Source organism: Syngnathus scovelli, chromosome 9 (assembly GCF_024217435.2).
Source record: "Syngnathus scovelli strain Florida chromosome 9, RoL_Ssco_1.2, whole genome shotgun sequence".
Taxonomy (NCBI): Eukaryota; Metazoa; Chordata; class Actinopteri; order Syngnathiformes; family Syngnathidae; genus Syngnathus; species Syngnathus scovelli.
Window position 1 is genome coordinate 4,654,408 of NC_090855.1, and position 21,552 is coordinate 4,675,959.

Below are 21,552 nucleotides of genomic sequence, written 5' to 3' on the forward strand. Positions count from 1 at the left end.
TATTTTTCTCGGATGCCCTCCTCTTTTCATTTGTCGCTCCACTGGCAGTCCATGATCGCCGGTTGTCAAGTGACACACACTTGCAGGTGCCATTTCAGCCTTTGCATCTATCCCTAATTGCGAGGCAGCAATAGGTTGCCTGTTGCTCTCAACAGGTCCTTCAGATTTCAGAGTCTCTTGGAATTTCAGAGTCTCTGACGAGGGAGATGCAGATCAAGGTTTACATGGATGTGTCATTTTCTCCCCCCATTTCAAAATCGTGGCTCTCCTCAATACATTCTGTATTTCCAGGCACCTGTATAAGACAAAATCAGTTACATCATCAGCATATGTGTATTTCATCAAACATTGGCTATGAATGAAAGCATATAATATAATAAACAAAAATATAACAAATATGTCTTTTCCTTCTTTATTATGCATTTTATGGCTGGTGCAACGTACTCCGGAGCGACTTATAATCCGGAAAATACGGTAAGGAGGCATTGGGAATGTCAAACATGAGGGGGACCTCGTACATGTTAATAATATGATCCAGTGTCACGTTGTGCTCACTTACAGGATTCTCAATGAACTCACGGAAACTGTCGACGTCGACTTCGAAGTCTGCTGGCGATTTTTGGGACATCTTTTTCTTTTCTCTGATAGAGACTTGATTGCGTTGCATGAAGCGATAACACCAAGAAGATCCTCCAACAAAGTCATTTATATTCATCTCCTTGGCAATTACCTGGACGTGGATAGAGAAGCGATTGCGTTGCATGACACCGAGAAGGTCCACCTACAAAGTTATTTTTGTCTTCTTGGCAAATACCTGGGCATGGAGATGCAACTGCACTGTTGACAAGCGTCTCCCGGCAGCACATTGTTCAACCACCCATGTGCGAAGTCGTTCCTCTATCTGTGGCCACCTAGCTTTCAGCCCACGGTTGGCTTTTTTTGTTTTCTTCATTTCAGTAAGACTGACCTCTGCTTTTCGCCAGTCCCTTACAAGTTTCTCATTAACTCCAAACATTCTTTCTGCTGCTCGATTACCGTTTTCGGCTGCATATTTTACTACATGCAGCTTGTAACCTGCAGGATATGATTTTCTTTTCGATGCCATTTTTTGTTAAGCCCTTCTCAGTTGTTTTTTATAAATAACCACCAGTATTGTATCAAAACAGGCCTACACTGGTCACTCCTGCTTAAGGAATTTTTACTCCTGTCACGATTCTGTAGAATTAACAGAGATTAGAAATCGATCGTCTCACTGAGTCGATCCTACAGCACTATCCCGAATGTTTTGAGTAACATGTCAGGACAGCAGCCTTGTTCCTAAAGCTTTCTTTTTTTGCTATCCATCTCAAAACCAGAATTAAACAGCAAAGGCGTTTGCATGCATATGATGGGCCAGGACGCTAGCTAATTGCCAACAACAATCATGGACGATAAAGAAAACTTGTCATGGCTTCATTAGACATAATTAGTTGCTGCTATTGTCTAGTGAGAGTATTTTTTTATTTGAAAAATAGTCAAAGTGCTTGCCTGAGTGGGTGTCAACACTGGTCCTTTGGTAGCCATCAGTGGCGGCTTGCTAGCGACTTAGCATAAAGCAAAACACAGCGTTAAGGCTCCCCGTGACTGTTTTACAAACCTACAAATGCATTCACTAGTCTACTGGACTACTTAAACCAGTCCCGACTTAAGCATCTTTTAGCCCCTTTTAGTTGCCATGACTTGATTAGGTCGGTTCGGTGGCACAAAGCTACATCAGAGAAAATTGGAATGTTTGTTATTGTTTATTATGGAAGTGTGCGGGCGGGGCCCTCGGTTGAGCAGGAAATGACGTAATCAATGAGCGCATGAAAGATTGGTAAGGGGGGGCTGCGAAAGTGTGTGAGTGGAGTGTATGGGTGTGAGTTGTGACCACCGTCGTGTATGAATGTGCTAAATTATTATTTGCAGTTCAATAAAAAGCGACGAATTTGCACCAGGCGCTGGTTGTCCACGTCGAGGGCATTACAATAGCAATCACATCTTGCGTATGAAGTGTGCACTTCACGTACTGTTGGAATTTTGGAAATCAAGTGGAAGTCGAAGGATGATGAAAAAGTTATTACAATGCACTCCACAATGCATTAATCACTCGTTAGATAATTTGGTGAACAGTGCAGTAACTACATTAAAAAATTAAACATCAGAATTTAAAAATACATTTTAATAATACACAACGTTCACTTAAAATGAACCAAAGGAATATGGTCATGGAGGTGAAACTTAAAGCCCAACACATTTAGTTCACACTAAACTGTATTTAGAAAAAGAAATGTATAATACACCTCACATATCATCTTTACATTATTGGTTGACTTCATAATTAAACTAATGTTCAAATAGAAAAACTTGGAGCATTCAGATGTTCTGTCTCGAAACAAAGGATGCAGCCAGATTCAAATTCATATTTAATTCTATCAAATCTAAACAGGTAACCGCACATACATGTATTTTCAAAGTACAGAAGATGTCAGGAAACATGTGACTCCTTTGGAATGAACAGACGATGTGCAAACTGGTCAAGTTTTGATGGGGACAGACGAGGTGACCTGGTAGATCATTTCAGATGTTTTTTCTTGTCCGGTTTCCACAATGTAACAGTCATCTTCCATATCGTCAGCTGTAACCACATTTTCCACGCTTTGCTCTTTGTCGGTAGGGACTTGTTTCTTGGCGTCCGCTGAGAACCTGTGACTTCTCTCACCGTTCACCCGAGTCACAGGGGGCTTGGGTACCACCACATCCTGTCTGGGCTTGATCATCTTCCCGATGCGGCCGTGTTTGGCCAAGAACTCGTCGGCTTTGGGACATTTGTGCCTCTGCAACATCTGAGTGCTCTCAAAGACGACGTGGCACACTCGACAGGTGAAGTCGGCTCCCCTGGCGGACGTCTCCACGGGTTGGATCAGGTTTGTGCTCTTTGTCACGGGTGAGGGCGAATGCTTCCAGCTGCTTTTCTGCGGGGCGTTCAGTGTGGAATTGTCATGTTTGAACTGCTGGGTAGGCATGGTGCAAACTCCCTGAGCAACTTTGCCGTACGTTCGCACATTTAGATTTTTCAACTGCAAGGCCGAGGTGACTTGAAGCATCTGACTCTTTTGGTTGTCCGCATTGGACGACTTAAGCGGGCTCTGAGTCAGGTCTATTTCTGTGATGGGCCGCTTGAAATTGAGTGGTCTGGCTGTGATGAGTTTGAGTTTGGCTGTGGTGTTGGGGAAGTTACACGTGTGGAAGCGAGGCACGAACTTTCGGCTAGAAAGCAGCAGCCCACATCCGATGCAGCCAGAGATTTTGTCAGCAATGTGAGTATTGGTGTGTGAAATCAACGTGCGCTTGGTGATAAAACTTTCCCCGCATTTACCGCAAGTGTACGGCTTCCATTGGTTCCACTTACGGATCGTTTCCACCAACACCACGGGCTGGTAAATTGTCCAAAGATCCACTGTTGGCGCACCCACACTAGAAAATGTACTCTTCATGTTTAAGCCACCTTGGCCACCGTTAGATGATGCCGTGGATGTCGGTTTTGAAATAGAAGTCTTATAAGCTGATGCCGAGGGAGACTGTTTTGCCCACATCGAAGCACCTTCCGCCTTCCAGACAACTTCACCCGACTTGAAGCGTTTCAGCTGCTCCTCTTCTTCTATGTGCTTTTCAAATCGGCGCTTCTTTATCGTTTCGTGATGCAGCACCTGTTGTCCCGGTTCGTGTGTGACGTTGTGAGAGAGCATGTCTTCGTACGCGGCAAACTCAGTTCCACAAGTGCAGATGTGACTCGTAAAAGGGCACACGTGTTCCTCCAAAAATTGCTGAGTTGAAAAGATCTGTTCACAGCTGAAGCAAATCCCTCCAGTGGTCAAATCACCATCGAAGCTGCTTTCTTGGTGGTTCTGAAGTTGCTCCATCATCAGACTGGGGGGAATAGATGGAAGTATTTACTTTCACTGTGGCACCTGTTGAAAAACATAAAACACAACCATAAGATTTAGCGTGTTAGTGCTAATATAATTTGGGAGTATTTATTGAGAAAAATTAGGAAAATTACAGTTTTTGAATTAGACTTGGTTTGGCAATTGTGAGCCTGTCTATATACGGCTGTTCTGCTCCTGATATACAACTAAGAAAAATAAATAGAAGGCAACTAGATTTTCTTTGAGTCTTTTGATAGACGAGGAGAATTAGCTGCTTTATTGTTAGCCAATATTGAGCATAAAAGAACTATTCTAGCATAAGCAGCCCTTAGCGAGAAGTAAAACTATCCCCGGCGCGTTACGACAGTTTAAAAACGAACACAAGCGTTAATATTTCTTTGAATAAGTGGGATAGGGCGCTAGGTTGTAACATTTTGAAAGTCACGTACGTTATTTTGGTGGAACGTGAGCCTGCTAATGCTAACGTGCTAATTATAGCAATAGCCGGCTAAGTGATGACAATGATATTTTACCTTGGCCGTGTTGTCAAAAGTTGCAGCGTAATAAAATACTGCTTTAATCCTCGCCTCTAATAGGACATTGTAGATCCTATGCCGTTCACTGGAAGGAAGCTGAAATGTAGGCGTCCAGGCATAGTCATAGCATCGGACCACACTAGTCCCCAGAAAAAAAAAAAAAAAAAAAAATACACCCCGTTTACTTCTACGAATGGCGCCCTTTACCTACCGTACATCCGGTGTTGTACTGCCCTCTGCTGACAAAATAGCAGTACTACATATACTGTCATCACTGCTTTTAAGTGACTGTATTTCGACAGATAAGGCGCAAAATTAAATATTACATCTATGTAATCAAGGAAAAACGATCTTGTTTGCAAATATATATATAAAAAATCGTATAATTAATCATATCAGGAAAAGGTTATTGTATGAGTATTTTTATTTGGCTGAAGCATTACCCCTTCATCCATTTATTACTGGACAGGAATTAGGTTTTGCGGAAATACTACAAATATTTAGGGGTATATACATTAGGCAACGGTTGGGAGGATGAGAGTTTATTAATGTTTACATATCTTAAGAAATCTTGACGAGTCAAATTCCGTTTTAATGGATGTAACTTATAATAGCAAATGTGGTGTGAGTGTGAGTATTTGACATTGTACTAAGTTTTTCATGGAAAACCTAAATAATAGCAGCGGTAATGTTTTATTTTATTTTATCTAACAGAATGCTTGTTGGACAAATACAATACCGTCATGTAAACTACAGTTAACTGTTTGGATGAACCCAAATACACCAGAGGAAAAAAACACCCAAAACATATTCATAAATTTGTATATTTAATAACAGCCAACAAACTACAGAACAATCATTGGGTAAAACTTCAACTTCACAACCTTGTAATTGAAATGAAGAACTGGACCAAACTACACGAGCCACAGCCGCAAACTGCTACAAAACTAAAGTACTTTTTTGTTACTTAATTTTGATCATTTAGAATTAGTACTAATCAAAAGCAGCATTTTGAAGTACCACATCAACGTCACAGAAATTAGAAGGGGGGGCGGGGATGCAAAATACTGCTAAGTTAGAAGTTCTGCACACAAGACATTATGCACCCTCCTGCGATGGGTTTTGAGAGATTTCAGAGTTGGGTATGAACACTGGCAGATATCACAGCGGTGGGATTCAGACTGCTTGTGAGTCAGGAGGTGTTTCTGCAAACCGTCCACAGTGCCGAACCAACGGAGACAAACTGGGCAACGCACGGGCTTGATGGCAGGTTTGCAGGCACCGCTCCTCTGGTGAAACAGAAGACTCACCATGTTGGGGAATTCGGAGCTGCAGCGGGAGCAGCGATAAAATTTGGGCGCGTTCTGCGGTCGTCCGCCTTTGCAACGGTCCCATGATAAGTGCCTTCGGAGGGAACACCTGGTAGCAAATGTATTCCCGCATCGTGAGCAAACAGGCCTCTGCTTTTTGGGGGTTGAGGGTTGAGGGACTGGTTCCTTCTGTGAAGCTTGATGGGCGAGTGGAGGCGGCGGAGGTGGCTGCTGAGGTTGCTGATGGATCCTAAGCATCAAGGGTTGCGATCGCTGCGTTTGGAGTCCCTTCAGGAGCTGGTGATGAGGATGCATGTGGATTTGCAGGTGAACCTCGTAGTCAGCCCAAGAATTAACAGTCTCTCCACAGGTTGGGCACGTGTAGGATTCCTGCGCGTGCTTTTGTAAATGCTCCAGGAGGAGTCTCGGAGATGTAAATCCGACCCCACACTCGCACGTCACCCTCCTAGGTAGCACGGGGGGCAGTGACATGAAGCCCCAGTTATTAGCGTCATTATCCGGACTCGCTTGTGCGCTGCCCGGCAAATTTTGCGGCGAGGGTTCTTTGGGCGCCGCACCCTGAAACTGACATCGTCGCCGGTGAACCAGCATGTTATCTTTGCGGCTGAAGTTTCTTCCGCAGACATTGCAAGGAACCCTGGGTTTGGGACCGCCGTCATTACCAGCACCGTGCGATATGGACGCAGGTCCCCGAGGCCTGAACCCGCACAGGCGTAAATGGCGGGCCAGAGTAGAGGGCCGACTGTAGGTTTTCTGACACCTGGGACAGGGGTAACGTCTTATGCCATCTTTGACAAAATAACTCAGGTTGGCCATCTCCTTGGAGTCGGGATCCATCTCATCTTCGTTAGCAGCGTTCTGAGACGAACTAAGCAGCTCCGTTTCATCATCCAAGGGCATCGTCCACTGGCCTTCGTTGCCGCTCTCGTTATGCGGCGCCGGCACAGCGTCCGAGCTCGTGTTGTCCATCGCGCTTCCAGAGGCGCTTTCATGCTGATCCGTGGGGAAAAACGGCGGGAAGGTATTGGTAGAACGACTCCAAGGAAGGTCAAGCATCTCAGACTGATCACAAGTAGTAGAGGTCACCTCGACCTTGACCCGAGGGGCTTCGGTGCTGACGGAAACGCTGTTCGTTCCGTGCTCGACTTGACCATTCTTGTACGGCGAGGCTTTATTATTTGATCTCAATGCCTGTAGTCTGTCGGCGGAGACGTGCGTCTGGGGCGGCGCAGCTTTCGGGCCTTGGCACTTGTGCTTCTTCAGGTTGTACCTGCGGGCGTAGTTATGCTTGCATACGGGACAAAAGAAGGATTTTTTCTTGTTGTTAAAGCTATGGAAGGGCACATATTTGGGGACCAGCGGCAATGTACTTGGCAGCTGTGCGGGTTTTTTCACTGATGCAATGCAGACGTGATTGTCGGTGAAAGGCAGCTTGCCGATGATGAGTTGTTTGCAGCGACGGCAACACTTAATTCTCTCCTTCTTGTGCAAAAAGTGGTGCTCGGTTAGTCTGTCGGAGTTGGGGAAGATCCGACGGCAGCGCCCGCATTGATATTTCCCAAAAAGAGTGCTGTTGCCAGAATCTCGAAGTTTCTGACGAGTTTCAAGAACCACGACGGGCGAGAGCATTTTTGTCAGCGAAACTATCTTCTTCCTGCTGGAGTCGATAATTCGACTGATGGTGGGGGCTTTTGTTTTTGTGTTCGTCTTTGCGAGCAATCGTCTTAACTTTGCGACAGAGAGATCGTTGATGGCCGGCTCTTCTGTGACTGGTGTGATATCGACCGGGATGGCTTCCTGTTTGGGGGTGATCAAAACGTTACTGTCGTTCGAAGTCGGAGGCTTGGCGGTGTGATTCGTGTAGGCTGTTGCTAGGATTTGCATTAATTTGTTATTTTTTGCCGCTCGTTCCTCATTGTCGCTGCTATGAGTGGACGGTGAATCACTTGCAGTCTCTGGCACTGCCTCTTTACTTGGAGATGTCTGGTCAAGTTGTCCATCGTTATTTTCTTCAGAATCTTTACTCTGCTCAAGGGGAGTGGATGGAACAACTTTGCTCTTTTCCAGTCTTTCTCTGGTTTCAAGCTCTAATTTAACAGGTGGCGACCCTGAAGTAGACGGGCAACTCAGGGCCGGATCCGTCAAGGCTGTGGTCAGCTTTAAATCTCCCGTCTGATTAGAAGACCCATCAGCAGAATCGGTTCCGTCTGAGACGGCATTATTATAAGTCATATGGAGTGACTTTAAGTGAGAACTATGCGATTGTTTGTGATCAAGCATTTGACAAAAGTCTTGAAATTCCTCTCCGCAATCACAGATATAAAAAGATGGTGAGGCGCCATCGGACGACGCTGGTGGATCGGACGACTTTAGGTTTGCCGTCAAAGAGTCCTGCAGGTTCACGTCGGGCTGGGTCGAAGGAGGCTCGATGACCTTGGGGAGCATGGTGGCATGCTTCGCCTGGTGTACAAGCAAGGCCGCCAGTCCGCTGAAGGTTGCCGAACACGCCACGCAACGATAGATTTTGGAAGATGGTGGCCCACTGCCCTGAAGCCCGAGCATCATGGATTGTTGGTTCCTGTAAATAAAACACAGACACGTGGTTGGATACCACACAAATCCATATTTTATATTCCATAAATACAACATCAATCAGACCCCTCCCCCTGCTCAGAACTAGACTCTGCGCCTCTCCATGGTGAAGAGGACTCTTGCCAAAATCAACCCCCGCAAAGCAACAAGACCAGATGGCAACCCAGGTCATGTGCTGAAGGATGGCGCAGAGCTTAAGGCTGTCTTCACTGATGTCTTGCCATTGTTCCATCACTCTTCAAAACCACCACCATCATACCACTGCCAAAGAAATCTGCTCAATCCTGCTTCAACGACTACCGTCCGATAGCACCTTCAATATTCAACACCATAATACCACAACTCATCTGCAAACTGCACAAGCTGGAGATCAGCACCTCTTTCTGCCCCTGGTTGTTAAGACTTCCTCATTCAGAGGCAGTACGGCTTGGCAACACCATTTCAAGCAGCGTTGACCCTGAACACAGCCCCCACCCAAGGCTGTGTGCTCAGTACTCTGCTCTGTACCCTGCGGACACATGACTGCACAATAACCCAACACGCCAGCCATAAACAGTACAACACTAGTGGGTCTCATTACTAAGGTTGATGAAACGAACAGGAAGGAGGTCAATTTTTGGACGAGATGAGGCAGCGACACCAACCTCCTGCCCTCTGGGAAGAGGTACAAAAGGTTCCGCTCCTGCACCAACATACTCACAAATGGCTTTATCCACCAGGCCTGCCATCAATTTTCTCAGTAGCAGTATCATCACAAACGTTTTCTCGAGTGACAAAGTGTGACAGATTGGTTACACATAGTTATTGATCCAGAAAATTTGTGATTGGCTGCGTAAAGATGGCAATGAGACATGTCAGCGTTCTGTACAGTGAGGACCCATAAAATAGAATTACCAATTACTGGATCTCAATTAGATTGAAGATAGATAAAATAGTCAATTGATGTGATATCACATTTTGCCAGAATTAATTATGTCTTTATGAATTAACAGGAAAATTCAAAACATACACACTGCTCCTTTAAATATCAGTGGGGTAACTATGTGGAGAAAAAAAACTATTTTTTGCAGCATCCTCTAATAAAAGGCACACTGTGCTACCATCACTCAATCCTCCTATTGTTCAATTACTCTGATATTCATGTTCAATAAATTCAGTTTTCAGCTTTGCTTGCATTGATAAACTGTTGTAATGCCTGTGCCAAGAGTTTTTTTTTTTTAAACACACCCCTAATTTGATTAGCTTCTTTTTTAACTTGAGCTCGTGTTGACTTTAAATGCATAATACACATTGTGCATGGAGATTCAAATCAAAAGACAAAACATAAAAGGCAACTGACGTGCCCAGGAGTCATGGTCAATACCTTTGAAAACACATACGAATGAATATGCAGGCTAAGCTAATGCTAAAACGGCTTGAGATCCATTTCGGCTACTTCACGAACAGCTATGCTATCATATTCCACACATGGTATGGTTTGGCGAGCTTCAAAAATGACGAGCTTCATGCAAAGCCGCGAACGGAAGGTCCTCCGGGGGGGCATTTAAGCGAGGGGTGGTGACTGGCCATGCTCCCGTGAGAGGCCACACAAACAACGGATATTGGCGGGCAAGCTTCCACGGTCTTCTCTTCGGAGTTTTTTTTTTTTTTTCCTGGTTCGTTTAAACACTCACCTTGTCACAAAAGCCTGGTGTCCGAAGCCTTTGACGTGGGCACAAAAGGATAGCTACAACCGTTGCGTGGATCCGGAGACATCTGGCCGCGCAGATGCGCGAGGTCTTGGAAACGCTCTTCAGCCTCCAACAAATATGAATATGTGCCAAGAGGGAGAGGAGGAGTAGGTGCAGGAGAACCAGAAGAAAGCGAGTAGTCCAGCTGCGGGGTCGAGCAGCCTCGACATGTGCGCATGCGCAGTAGGCACGCCTGCAGTGAAAACGCCTCTGCCCCTGGAAACCATGGTCACGTGGTTCCTCAGGAAGCTCTCCCAACCGCCAAATACTGCACTGTGCAGAACCCAGTCAGTCGACTAGCCACGTCAGTACACAAATACTGATGGTATGTGTGTTGTGTTCCAAAGGGAACCATTCCACTTCCTTATACACAAATGGGGGCAGTACTAAAGCACCTCACAGTTCTGAGGTTTTGGTTTTAAGTCTCGATTTAGGTTTGTCCTTGTTGGCCCAATCCCTTCCCCCACATGCACAAGCTTTCTACTCCCCCAGGTACTCTGGTTCCCTCCCCCATATCACAAAACATGCTTGTCGGGTTTGTTGGAGACTCTGAAGGGGTGAGGAGTGTGATCCGCCTGTAGTTGGAAAACCCCCCTGGTCCCTTTTCTTAAAAGGGGGAGGGGGCACCACCCCAGTCTGCTATAGCCATTGTTGACATTTCTTCAAGGTGTGTCAATCGGGACAACCCCACAAGAAAAACTACCTTTAGTAAATTTTGGCAAACCTTACCCACCCCCAGGCTTTGCCAACTTGGTGATTCCAATCACAGGGACAGGAGAAACAGATCAGCACCTCCAAATCTGAGTCCATGGTCCTCAGTCGGAAAAGGGTGGAATGCCTTCTCCGGATAGGGATGAGATCCTGCCCCAATTGGAGGAGTTCAAGTATTTTGGGGTCTTGTTCACGAGCGAGGGCAGGGTGGAGCTTGCGATCGACAGGCGGATTGGTGCAGCGTCGGCTGTAATGTGGACTCTGTACCGGTCCGTCGTGGTGAAGAGAGAGCTGAGCCAAAAGGCAAAGCTCTCAATTTACCGGTCGATCTACGCTCCTACCTTCACTTATGGTCACAAGCTATGGGTCGTGACCGAAAGAACAAGATCCCGGATACAAGTGGCCGAAATGAGTTTCCTCCGCAGGGTGTCCGGGCTCTCCCTTAGAGATAGGGCGAGAAGCTCAGTCATCCGGGAGAGACTAGAAGTAGGGCCGCTGCTCCTCCACGTTGAGAGGAGCCAGATGAGGTGGCTTGGGCATCTCACCAGGATGCCTCCTTGACGCCTCCCTGGGGAGGTGTCCCGGGCATGTCCCACCGGCAGGAGACCCCATGGACGATCCAGGACGCGCTAGAGAGACTATGTCTTTCAGCTGGCCTGGGAACGCCTTGGGATCCCCCGGGATGAGCTGGACGAAGTGGCTGGGGAGAGGGAAGTCTGGGAGTCCCTCCTAAAGCTGCTGCCCCCGCGACCCGACCCCTGATAAGTGGAAGAAGATGGATGAATGGGACAGGAGCGCTGACCTCACCCTGGAGAAGAAAGGTGTGTTGGAGGAATTGGTCTTCAAGCATTCTCATTTAACTCACAACATCCCAGGTCAAGGTTAGCAGAATCCAACAGTCCACTGCTTCCCCTTCCTGACACGCTCCTATCCTGCAGGTTTTAGAAGCCTTGCTGCTCCAACACACCCGATTGAAATGATCATGATCATGAACAGGCTTCTCAGATGTTACTGATGAACTGATCATTTGAATCATGTGTGTTGGAGAAGCGAGACATCTAAAACACGCTGGATAGGGGTCCAAAATGACAACCCACATTTTACATTGTGAACTATTTGGTAAAATGAAGCAAAACTTCTCATGACAAATCAACATTTATTATTCCCTCGAGAAGTGGTATAGACAAGTCAAATAAAATGTCCTGTTGAGTCAGTAAACAAAATCCAATAAACATGTTCAGGACATAAATAATTTGGACCATTTGTGTAATGAATGAGAGTTTCTTCAAATTTAAGCAAACAAAAACACAAAAGTATATACAAAAACATGACCCGGCATACAACGATGTCTTAGTCGTCAACAGAAAAGACTAAAAACAACTCCAAGGCCTTGAAAATAAAGCATTTGAAACTTCAAAAATACGAAATCCTTTTATATCACTTTTTAACAATATACATTTGTAGAGTTCAAAATGAGAGAATCAGTGTACAGTCTAGTTTATGAACAATCATCAAGAACTTTTGGTCTATGTATCTTCCCAAAGTCCAACAGTAGAACATATATTTATTTACAAGTTCTGAGGTCCTGAGCCAAATAGGATGTGGTGTTTTTTTTGAAGGCCCAATCAGATGTTATTGAAGGAGTAGATGTTATACATGGAGCATTATTTTGTAAACTGAGCATGCGTTCGTTGATGCTCTTCCAGCAGATGAGGAAAAGCAAAGGCCTTATCACATTCAGTGCATTCATACACAATTTGGCCGACATGGCTTTCTTGATGACGCAAAAGCTGCGAAGCGTGTGTAAACGATTTGTAGCACATATCACATCGGTGCTGTCCAACTTGATGTTCAGCATGCATTCTCATGTGTAATGAAAGATCTTGAGCTTTGTCGAATCGAGAAGAGCAGTGAGGACATTTCAGCTTGCTTTGCTTTGACTCTTTGTGCACGTTGAGCTTATGCCGTTTAAGGGAATGCATGTTGGCAAAATATTTTGCACAATACTTGCATTTAAATTCTTTCTCCTTTAAGTGCACTTTGTTTTGATGCTCCAAGAGAAGACTTTTTGAAGGAAACTGCAATGAGCAATTGCTACAATAGTACGAATCCTCGACAGTGACATCAATTTCTTCTTCCTGCGAACCCTGCTGATGGTTACTTTCTTGCTGCTTACGGGCACAGGGGTGCTGGTCAAAAGCATCAATCGTCCCAAATCTCTCATTACATCCATTGCATTGAAACGCTGAAAGAGATGTATGATGTTCCTCCACATGTTTGTCAAGGTCATTTTGGGACCAAAAGGCCATGCTGCAAATTTTGCATTTCAGCGCATTGGAAGTATGAACAGGAACGGTGGTGTCCTTTGCATTATAATTATTACTTGTTGCAGGTAAAGGGATCTCATTTTTATGGACCTTCATATGTTTCTGGAAGTCCTCAAGGGAGGAATATGTGGTATTACAGTGATTACATAAATATTGGATATTAGCCGTTGACTTTTGATGGATGATTCTATGCTGTTTCAGCTGGGATGAGTGTAGAAAATGTTTATCGCAATCAGGACAGGAATAGCGGCGTTCTTTGGATCCCTGGCAACCATGCTCCGCGAGGTCCTCTGGGTTTTTGAAGCGCTCGTTACATGAACCGCAGCGGTATTTCAAGGTTTTGAACTTTGGCAGGCAAGTTTCCGAGGACGAAGGCAACTTTTCAGGCAAAGGTGAAGGGCGCTCGGTTGAAATGGTGTGTTCCTTTCTGTGCTCAGCTCGACTACTCTTGGAGGGGAACACTTGGCTGCATATGTCACATGGAAAGTTTTCTTCTCGGTGCGTAGACATGTGTTCCGCTAACTGGGAAGCTCCCGAGAAACTGAGTTGACATCTGGAGCAACGGTGTGGACGACTCTTGCCATGACTATGTTTGTGATTTCGCAAGAGGAAGTGGGACACAAATCCTCTTCCGCAAACCTGACACTGTAACTCGGACTTGTGCATACGTTTGTGTTGCTCCAATTGGGCGGACTGGAAAAAACATTTGCCACATTCCGCACATTCGTGAGGTTTTTCACCCAGATGACATTTTTGATGATCTTCCAGATTTTCTGAAGTTGGGAATGTCTTTCCGCATACATGGCATGGGAAGTAAGGCGCAGAGTCTGAGTCACTTTCCTCACTGCTACTTTTTTTATCAGCATCACGTTCATTGGGCACGACGGGTTCCTGCTCAAGACTCGAGTTCTTTTGTTCTTTGAGATGCCATTTTTTGTAGTGTCTTTGGAGAGTCTTTTTGGTGGCATAAGTCTTTTTACAGTGAGAACAGGGAAATGAATTGTCAGGATGCTCTTCGTTGTAATGATAGCAAAGAGACTGCCTGGACCAAAAGCGGTGATTACACAGTTTACATGGAAATGGTCTGTTTGTGTCATGGTACGATTTGTGGACTTCCAAATCCGTTGATGTGTAAAATGACTTGGGACACAATGAGCAAAGGAAATTCTTCATCAAACCGTGACCTCTCATGTGTTTTTCAAACTCGATTTCATTGGCATAAACACGTCGACACTTGCAACAGCTAATGTTCTTATTTGCTTGTTCCTCTCTCCCATGTTCTTCAAGGTGACTGATCAGCATCAAACCATCGGTGAAGCTCATATTGCACTCGGAACATTGGTACTGAGCTACTTTATCTTTGTCCGCACTGCTTTGCACCTGATCTTTGTTAGGGTTTTGAAGAGACTCCTTCAAATCATCTTTGCGTGAGAACTTTCCCTGCAAAACTACAGTATCTGTCCGTGCATCATCTTTGAACGAGGGAATAGATTCGGCGAGTGTCTCGTGAAGGTCTGCTTTCAGAGAAGATTCCGGTTTCTGAGCTGTATCAATTTCAGTGGAATGTCCAAATCTGCATTTCCTGGTGTGATTGCGAAAATGATTTTTCTTCCAAAATCCTTTGTTGCATATTCTGCATTTGTAAGGGGTCGTATTTGAATGCACACGGCAATGACCCTTTAGTCCAGCTTTATTTTCAAAGGACAGATTGCAGACTGGGCAGATGAATGATGTAGAAGCATCGCCAACAAGTTCAGTATCTAGTTTGCAGGTCAGATTTGTACCTTCGTTGGGCTGTTTGTCGCGCTTATCGTCTTTGATGGCTGGTAGGTTTGATAGGAGATGTTGAAGAGGAGCAGTAGACTCGGGTGGATTCTTGGTTTCTACTTTGTGGGCATTTAAAAAGTGTTCCTGAAGCTGCGAAAATAAAGAAAAACGTGAAGAACAGTATGCACATGAAAAACCTTTCGTAGGAGTTTGAGAGGTTTCTTCCCTCTTTGTGGACTGTCCTGATGTTGAAGTACAAGTTCTTTGATGATCCCTCTGTTCTTTTTGTGGGAATGCCACACCACATGTTTTACAAAGTTTGACCGTGCACTTCAGACGATGACGTTTTAAGTAGTCGCTCCTGATGAATCGCAGGCCACAATCACAGACGTACGGTCTCTCGCCGGTGTGCCAACGGATGTGTACCTGTAAGTGCCCCTTGGTCTTAAAAGTACCGGGACAGTGACTGCAAGCATATTTGTAGTTTGGGTTCAAATGGAACTGGAACCTGGGTGTGGACTTTTCATCACTGAGTGGGTGGCTAACATTTTGTGATGGTAGATGATCCTGTGGTGGAGTAGAATCGTGATTTTTCACCACTTTTTTGCAGTTTTTATGCCTCTTGTGGTATCTCAAAGATTTTTCATGAGTGAACGCTGAATCACAACGCCGGCACTTATGCAATTTGATAGTATGGAATAGCGTGACATGGCGGGACAATCCAGACTGAGTTGGTAGGCTCTTGGAACAAACATGACAATGAAATCCCTTCTGCTGTTCCGTTGGCTCACGGACCCTGCTTTTCCAGCCCTTGCCAACATCATCCAAACCGATTTTGGGAATGCAGATTTGCAACTGCAATTGTTTTCCTTTACAATGAGCATGATGGACCTTAAGATAATCATATCTTGAAAAGGAGCTTCCGCAGGTTTTGCAGCGATATGGATTCACTTCATTATGAGTCAATATATGACGTCGCAGGCTCCGTGGCTTCACAAATGTCTTTGTGCAGAATTTGCATTTGTACTCATCTCCAGCGTTTTTCGGGATTGTCTGTGCTTCCTCCATACGAGCAGGGGTATCGGTCAGTTCTCGTGAAGTCTCTTTGTGAATATTTGACTCCTCTTCTTTGGAAACTTTACAGTTCTCTTCATGTCGCGACCGCGATATGTTGGATGCAAATCGTTCATCACAATGTGTACATGGATATGGTTGTATACGAGTGTGGTAAACGCTGTGCTGTAAGAGTTTTGATTTGAACTTGAATCTCATTGCACAGTCTGGACACTTAAATGGACGATTCCTAGACGCTCTGGACTTGGATGGTGTTCCAGTTTGACTTTTCGGTGGAATGGTTTGACAGGCATCGGCATTTGAAGATAAGACATTGTTGGCTTGTGACATCTGGAGGCATGTTTGCCGATGACTACTTAATTTATTCCAACCATAGTACATCCCGCAGTTTGTGCAGACTTTCAGAGTATTCAACTTGTGGGCGTTCATGTGAGCAATGAAGCGATGTTTCTTAAGAAAGATTCGGAAACAAATTGTACATTTTTTCAGCGGGGCTCTGGATTGATCTTGGTTTTGAGTCTGCAGACTGGGATTCCTAGACGCACTGGACTTGGATGGCGTTCCAGTTTGACTTTTCTGTGGAGTGGTTTGACAGGCATCGGCATTTGAAGATAAGACATTGTTGGCTTGTGACATCTGGAAGCATGTTTGCCGATGACTACCTAATTTATTCCCACCATAGTACATCCCGCAGTTTGTGCAGACTTTCAGAGTATTCGACTTGTGGCCGTTCATGTGAGCAATGAAGCGATGTTTCTTAAGAAAGATTCGGAAACAAATTGTACATTTTTTCAGCGGGGATCTGGATTGATCTTGGTTTTGAGTCTGCAGACTGGGATTCCTAGACGCACTGGACTTGGATGGCGTTCCAGTTTGACTTTTCTGTGGAGTGGTTTGACAGGCATCGACATTAGAAGATAAGATGGCTTGTGACATTTGGAGGCATGTTTGCCGATGACTACCTAATCTATTCACACCATAGTACATCCCGCAGTTTTTGCAGACTTTCAGAGTATTCGACTTGTGGCCGTTCATGTGAGCAATGAAGCGATGTTTCTTAAGAAAGATTCGGAAACAAATTGTACATTTTTTCAGCGTGGATACGGATTGATTTTGGTTTTGAGTCTGCAGACTGGGATTCCTAGACGCACTGGACTTGGATGGTGTTCCAGTCTGACTTTTCTGTGGAGTGGTTTGACAGGCATCGACATTAGAAGATAAGACATTGTTGGCTTGTGATATCTGGAGGCATGTTTGCTGATGACTACCTAATTTATTCCCACCATAGTACATCCCGCAGTTTTTGCAGACTTTCAGAGTATTCGACTTGTGGGCGTTCATGTGAGCAATGAAGCGATGTTTCTTAAGAAAGACTCGGAAACAAATCGTACATTTTTTCAGCGTGGATACGGATTGATTTTGGTTTTGAGTCTGCAGACTGGGGACACAACTTTTTTTGTGCATTTCCAGGGTTTGTTTGTGATAGAAACGTTTTTGACATTGATCACAGGAATACAATTTAGCCCCTGCATGTTTGTACATGTGAAATAGCAAAGTACGATGGCTTTTGAACTTTTGATTGCAATACGGACAGCGACACCATGAAGATATGTGTTTAAGACTGTGTTTCCTTAGTGACCTTGCGTCATCAAATTCCTCTTTACAAAGGGAACAATGCAGCGCCTTTGGTTCAATTGGCTCTTGATCGGATTTGAGGGACTTGGGTGTTTCACTTTTCAAGGGAGGTGGCCTCCTATCCCTTTGATGAGTAAAGAGATGTTGAAGGAGTTCTGGAGGATGGCAAAACTGCTTTTGACAGGTGGGGCATGGAAACCTTTTCCCTTTGTGATGCAACTTGACATGCTGGACAAGTTTGCTGGCATTTGGAAGCGTCTCTGTGCACAGTGTGCACTGGATACTCTGGTGGACAACTTTGTGACCCATGAGGTAGACTCTTCTCTTGAACTCTCTTCCACATTCGAGACAGCAGAATGGCTTTTCACCTTTGTGACAACTCTCATGTTTCCGTAATGACTCTTGTGTCTCACAGGTTTTTTCACAAAACCAACAAGTCAGGGAAACGCTGACCTTCTCAACTGGTTTTTCAATGTCCTCCGGTTCCTCAGTGTTTTTCAGGGAAACACTGACATCGTCATCTGATTTTCCATCGTTCTCCGGTTCCTCTGTCTTTGGCTTCACTAAAGCTGCAAACTTTGATTCACTGGACAAAACTGAAGTCCTGTACTTGATCATTTTGCCAGTGATTTTAGACTCATGTTTCTTTACATGGTTGTAGAGATCCGACACTTGCTGGAAAACCTCTGAGCATACATCACATTTATACGATTGTTCCAATTTGAACAGTTTCTCGTCATCGGGTTCAACTGTTTGCTTCGATTTGACCTTCTGTCTTAATTGTTGAAGAGTTTTTCTGACGCAGGTGACGTGAACATGTCTGTATCTACTACATGTCTGAGTAAATGTAGTGTGGCACAGTGGACAGCTATATCTGTCACCAACTTTTCCCTTGCCACCACTAATAGCCATTCTGACGCAGTCACGTAAATGCCTATCTCTGTTGGAGGCGTACATAAAACACCGTGAACAGAGGGGACATTTTGGTTTGCTTGTTATCTCATTTTCAAGATTTTCTGTTTTTTCAAGACGGATTTTCCAAGGATTCGCCTTTCTCCTTTTGGTTATTTTCATGGAAGTAGGACTTTGCCACACACCTATCGGCTTTCCTTTGTGCTTGCGGTAAATATGCTTCTTGACTTTTCTCAGAGTTGCGTATTGGTTGCCACAATAGAGACAGACATTAGCTTTGCGGATATCAAACAAGTTCACGTACCATTGAGAGGGATTTTCCAGCTGTTTACCTCGCTTGATAACTTCAAGGTCACTGGATTTTGCATCAGGATTTTCTGGTTTGAATTTCCTGCATCTACCAGGTACACTCTTATGCGTTTTTAAGCTGCAAGCCTGTGCAAAATATAAGTCACATCCATCACACTTGTAAGGTGTTTTGCCAGTGTGACAACGCATGTGCTTCACGTACAGAAATAATTTTGGAAATGTGATTTTGCAAATTCTGCAATGGAGAAATTTTCTTTTCCGTTGCGTAAATTCTGACGGAAGGCGAGGTTCTTCGGTTTTCCAGCCCAATTGTTTGTCTGCCCGTTCATTACTCGTTAAGTATTGATTGGATGTCTTACAGAAATAGAAGATCTGCTCTGAATGTTGATGGTGGTGGTGTTCAATTAGATGATCAATGCTGAGGGTTATTTGCTGGCATAGTGCACACTGGTATGACTTGCTTATTGCTGGATTCATTTTATTTAAAAGTACAACAGGCTGCAAGCGTTTCCTCATTTGTAACGAGGATAGCAGCGCAGTACCTTGTTCTTCTGGTTCATCCATGCTATTGCCGTTTGGTTGGACAATACATTTTTCTTCAGGTTTCATTGATTCAGTGTCACTTGAGGGTTTTTTAACAAGAGGTTCTCCAGACTGTTCACCAAGGATCAAGTTTTCTTCCTGGCAAGTGTCCATTTCTTCCAGTGATGCGCTTCCATGTTCTTGTTCTGCGAGCATTGAAATTTCAAGTGGGTCTTTTGAAGATGGAGGATTGTTTTCTCCAGAATGGTCATCCTTGTTGGAATAGCACGCTTTGCTCAAGTCGTTCTGCTGTGAGAAGGGTTTTACGTCTTTAGAAAAGTCGTTTTTCACATCCAAGTTAGTAGGGTCTGAATTTTTACAGGATGTCTGATCGTCCTCTTGGGAAGACACAGTTTCTTCTTTGTCACAAATATTTGTGTCGGTACTTGAGCAGGGATTCTGTATCAAGTCTGCGATTTTATCAACTTCTGGATTGATAGTGATATTGCTTGTTCCGGAATTCTCGCTTGCCAAATTGGTGTCTGTTCTTAAGGTATTTGGATCTAGCGAGGAATCTGAATTGCTACACAAACTCAAATGACCATCATTCACAGGACCAGCACTGCAAATATTGTCCGGAATCACATTTTGAGGAGGTTGATTTTCCGATAACGGTGGACAGGAACCATTATCTTGACATTTGTGCTCCAGCGGATTTGTGCATTCCACCGGTTCACAAACGGCATTATTAGAATGTGACTCAGGAGAATCGAAGATTTGGGAGGTGCCAGGCTTCATTTCCATGTCTTGCCATTTGATCTCCATATCTGGCAGCGGGTTGTCTATTTCCATACTTTCATCATGAACAGTGGAGAATTCAATATTTGCTTGCTCTGGTGTTTTTGATGTTTCTTCACCCAAAGAAGCTAATTCTTTGTCTTGATATTGATGGACAGCACTGCAATCCTCTTCAACAGATGTCATATTTACTTTTTCCTGTCTGATGACATTAGGGTTGTCGTTGACTTCATTCTCCTGTGGCCACGATTCCTTGATGTCAACTTTTTCTTTCTCCAGTCCGTTGTTATCTTCCATCTTTTCATATGACGTTTTTGTACATTCAGGTGTTGCGGTCGTATGTTCCTTCAGATCATCTGGTTGATCCTCCATGCAAGTCACGCTTTCACTGTCACTTACAGAGATGTCTGAGTAGCATCCCTCAATTTGATGGCTCTCCACATTTGTATCTCCTTCTTGAGTTGGAAGTCCATCTTTGTCATTACAGTTCTCAATAGTATCCCTTTCGCTGGTTGGAATCGCTGAGGACTCATTTTGGACCGTGTTACAATTACCATTTTCTACCACACCTTTGTTAATCCCTTGTATACATTCAGCTGTATTTTGTACAGCGATCAATTTTGGGGAACTGGGGCAAATAGTTTTAATCTCGTTTGCAAATGTCACATTTTCAGGCTGGGTGAAAAGCCATTCTGATGGACTTCGTTTTGACGGAGAATCTGTTCTAGGCTGTCGAGTTGGACTATTAATGAATTTACAAGGCTCTGTTTTGTTTACCTCTGTGTCCGAGCAACTACTGACATCTGAAAAATCCTCAAGAAGTGATGAAGCTAGAAGTTCACAGTTTGGCTTAAGTCTTTGCAACTCTGCTGAATAGGATGACGTCAAGGTTCCAGATGAAGACAATCCATTCATGGCCACATCTTTAATTTCAGCGTCTTCACATCTCAACGATGTATCCTTAAACACGAGTTGTTCGTCGGTCTGCCAAGGTGTTTCTCCATAGTAGTTTTCGTAAGCACAATCGGAGGTGGAATTTCCAACACTTGACGTCGAGTAGTAGTTTGTATCAAATGTAGAGTCTGTTGCAGAGGCAGCGTGTGATGCTAGGGAGTTGGAGAACTCATGTTGGCCCACAAAGGTCTCAATATGTTGGGCAAGACTTCCTTCTGGCTCTGATGTCCTCAACATCTTTGACTCTGATGACAGTGGCGTGACAGATTGAAAGTATGAATCCCATTCATGAGTCATTATCCTCTAGGAATCTGGAACAGTAAGGACCCTTCCTAAAATTCAAAAGCAAGATATTATAAAATAGAAGGAAATTACAAGGAAACAATGCATATGATTAATGAGTCCAA

The 21,552-nt window shown here is 44.4% G+C and overlaps 1 protein-coding gene across 7 annotated transcripts in view; it reads right to left on the reverse strand.

Moving 5' to 3' along the window:
* Positions 1–2,185: 2,185 nt before the first annotated feature.
* Positions 2,186–21,552, reverse strand: part of znf1035 (zinc finger protein 1035) — a 29,126-nt gene continuing 9,759 nt past the window's right edge. For 5 of the 7 annotated variants that reach the window (XM_049731135.2, XM_049731132.2, XM_049731134.2 and 2 more), the window contains one exon: positions 11,984–21,477. In XM_049731135.2, the coding sequence (XP_049587092.1) occupies positions 12,512–21,442 (8,931 nt within the window). In that variant the 5' untranslated portion in view covers positions 21,443–21,477 and the 3' untranslated portion in view covers positions 11,984–12,511. Of the gene's footprint in view, positions 3,990–4,480; positions 8,393–10,079; positions 10,624–11,983; positions 21,478–21,552 lie in introns of those variants that run through there. The other 2 variants (XM_049731137.2, XM_049731138.1) reach the window with 2 other exon arrangements.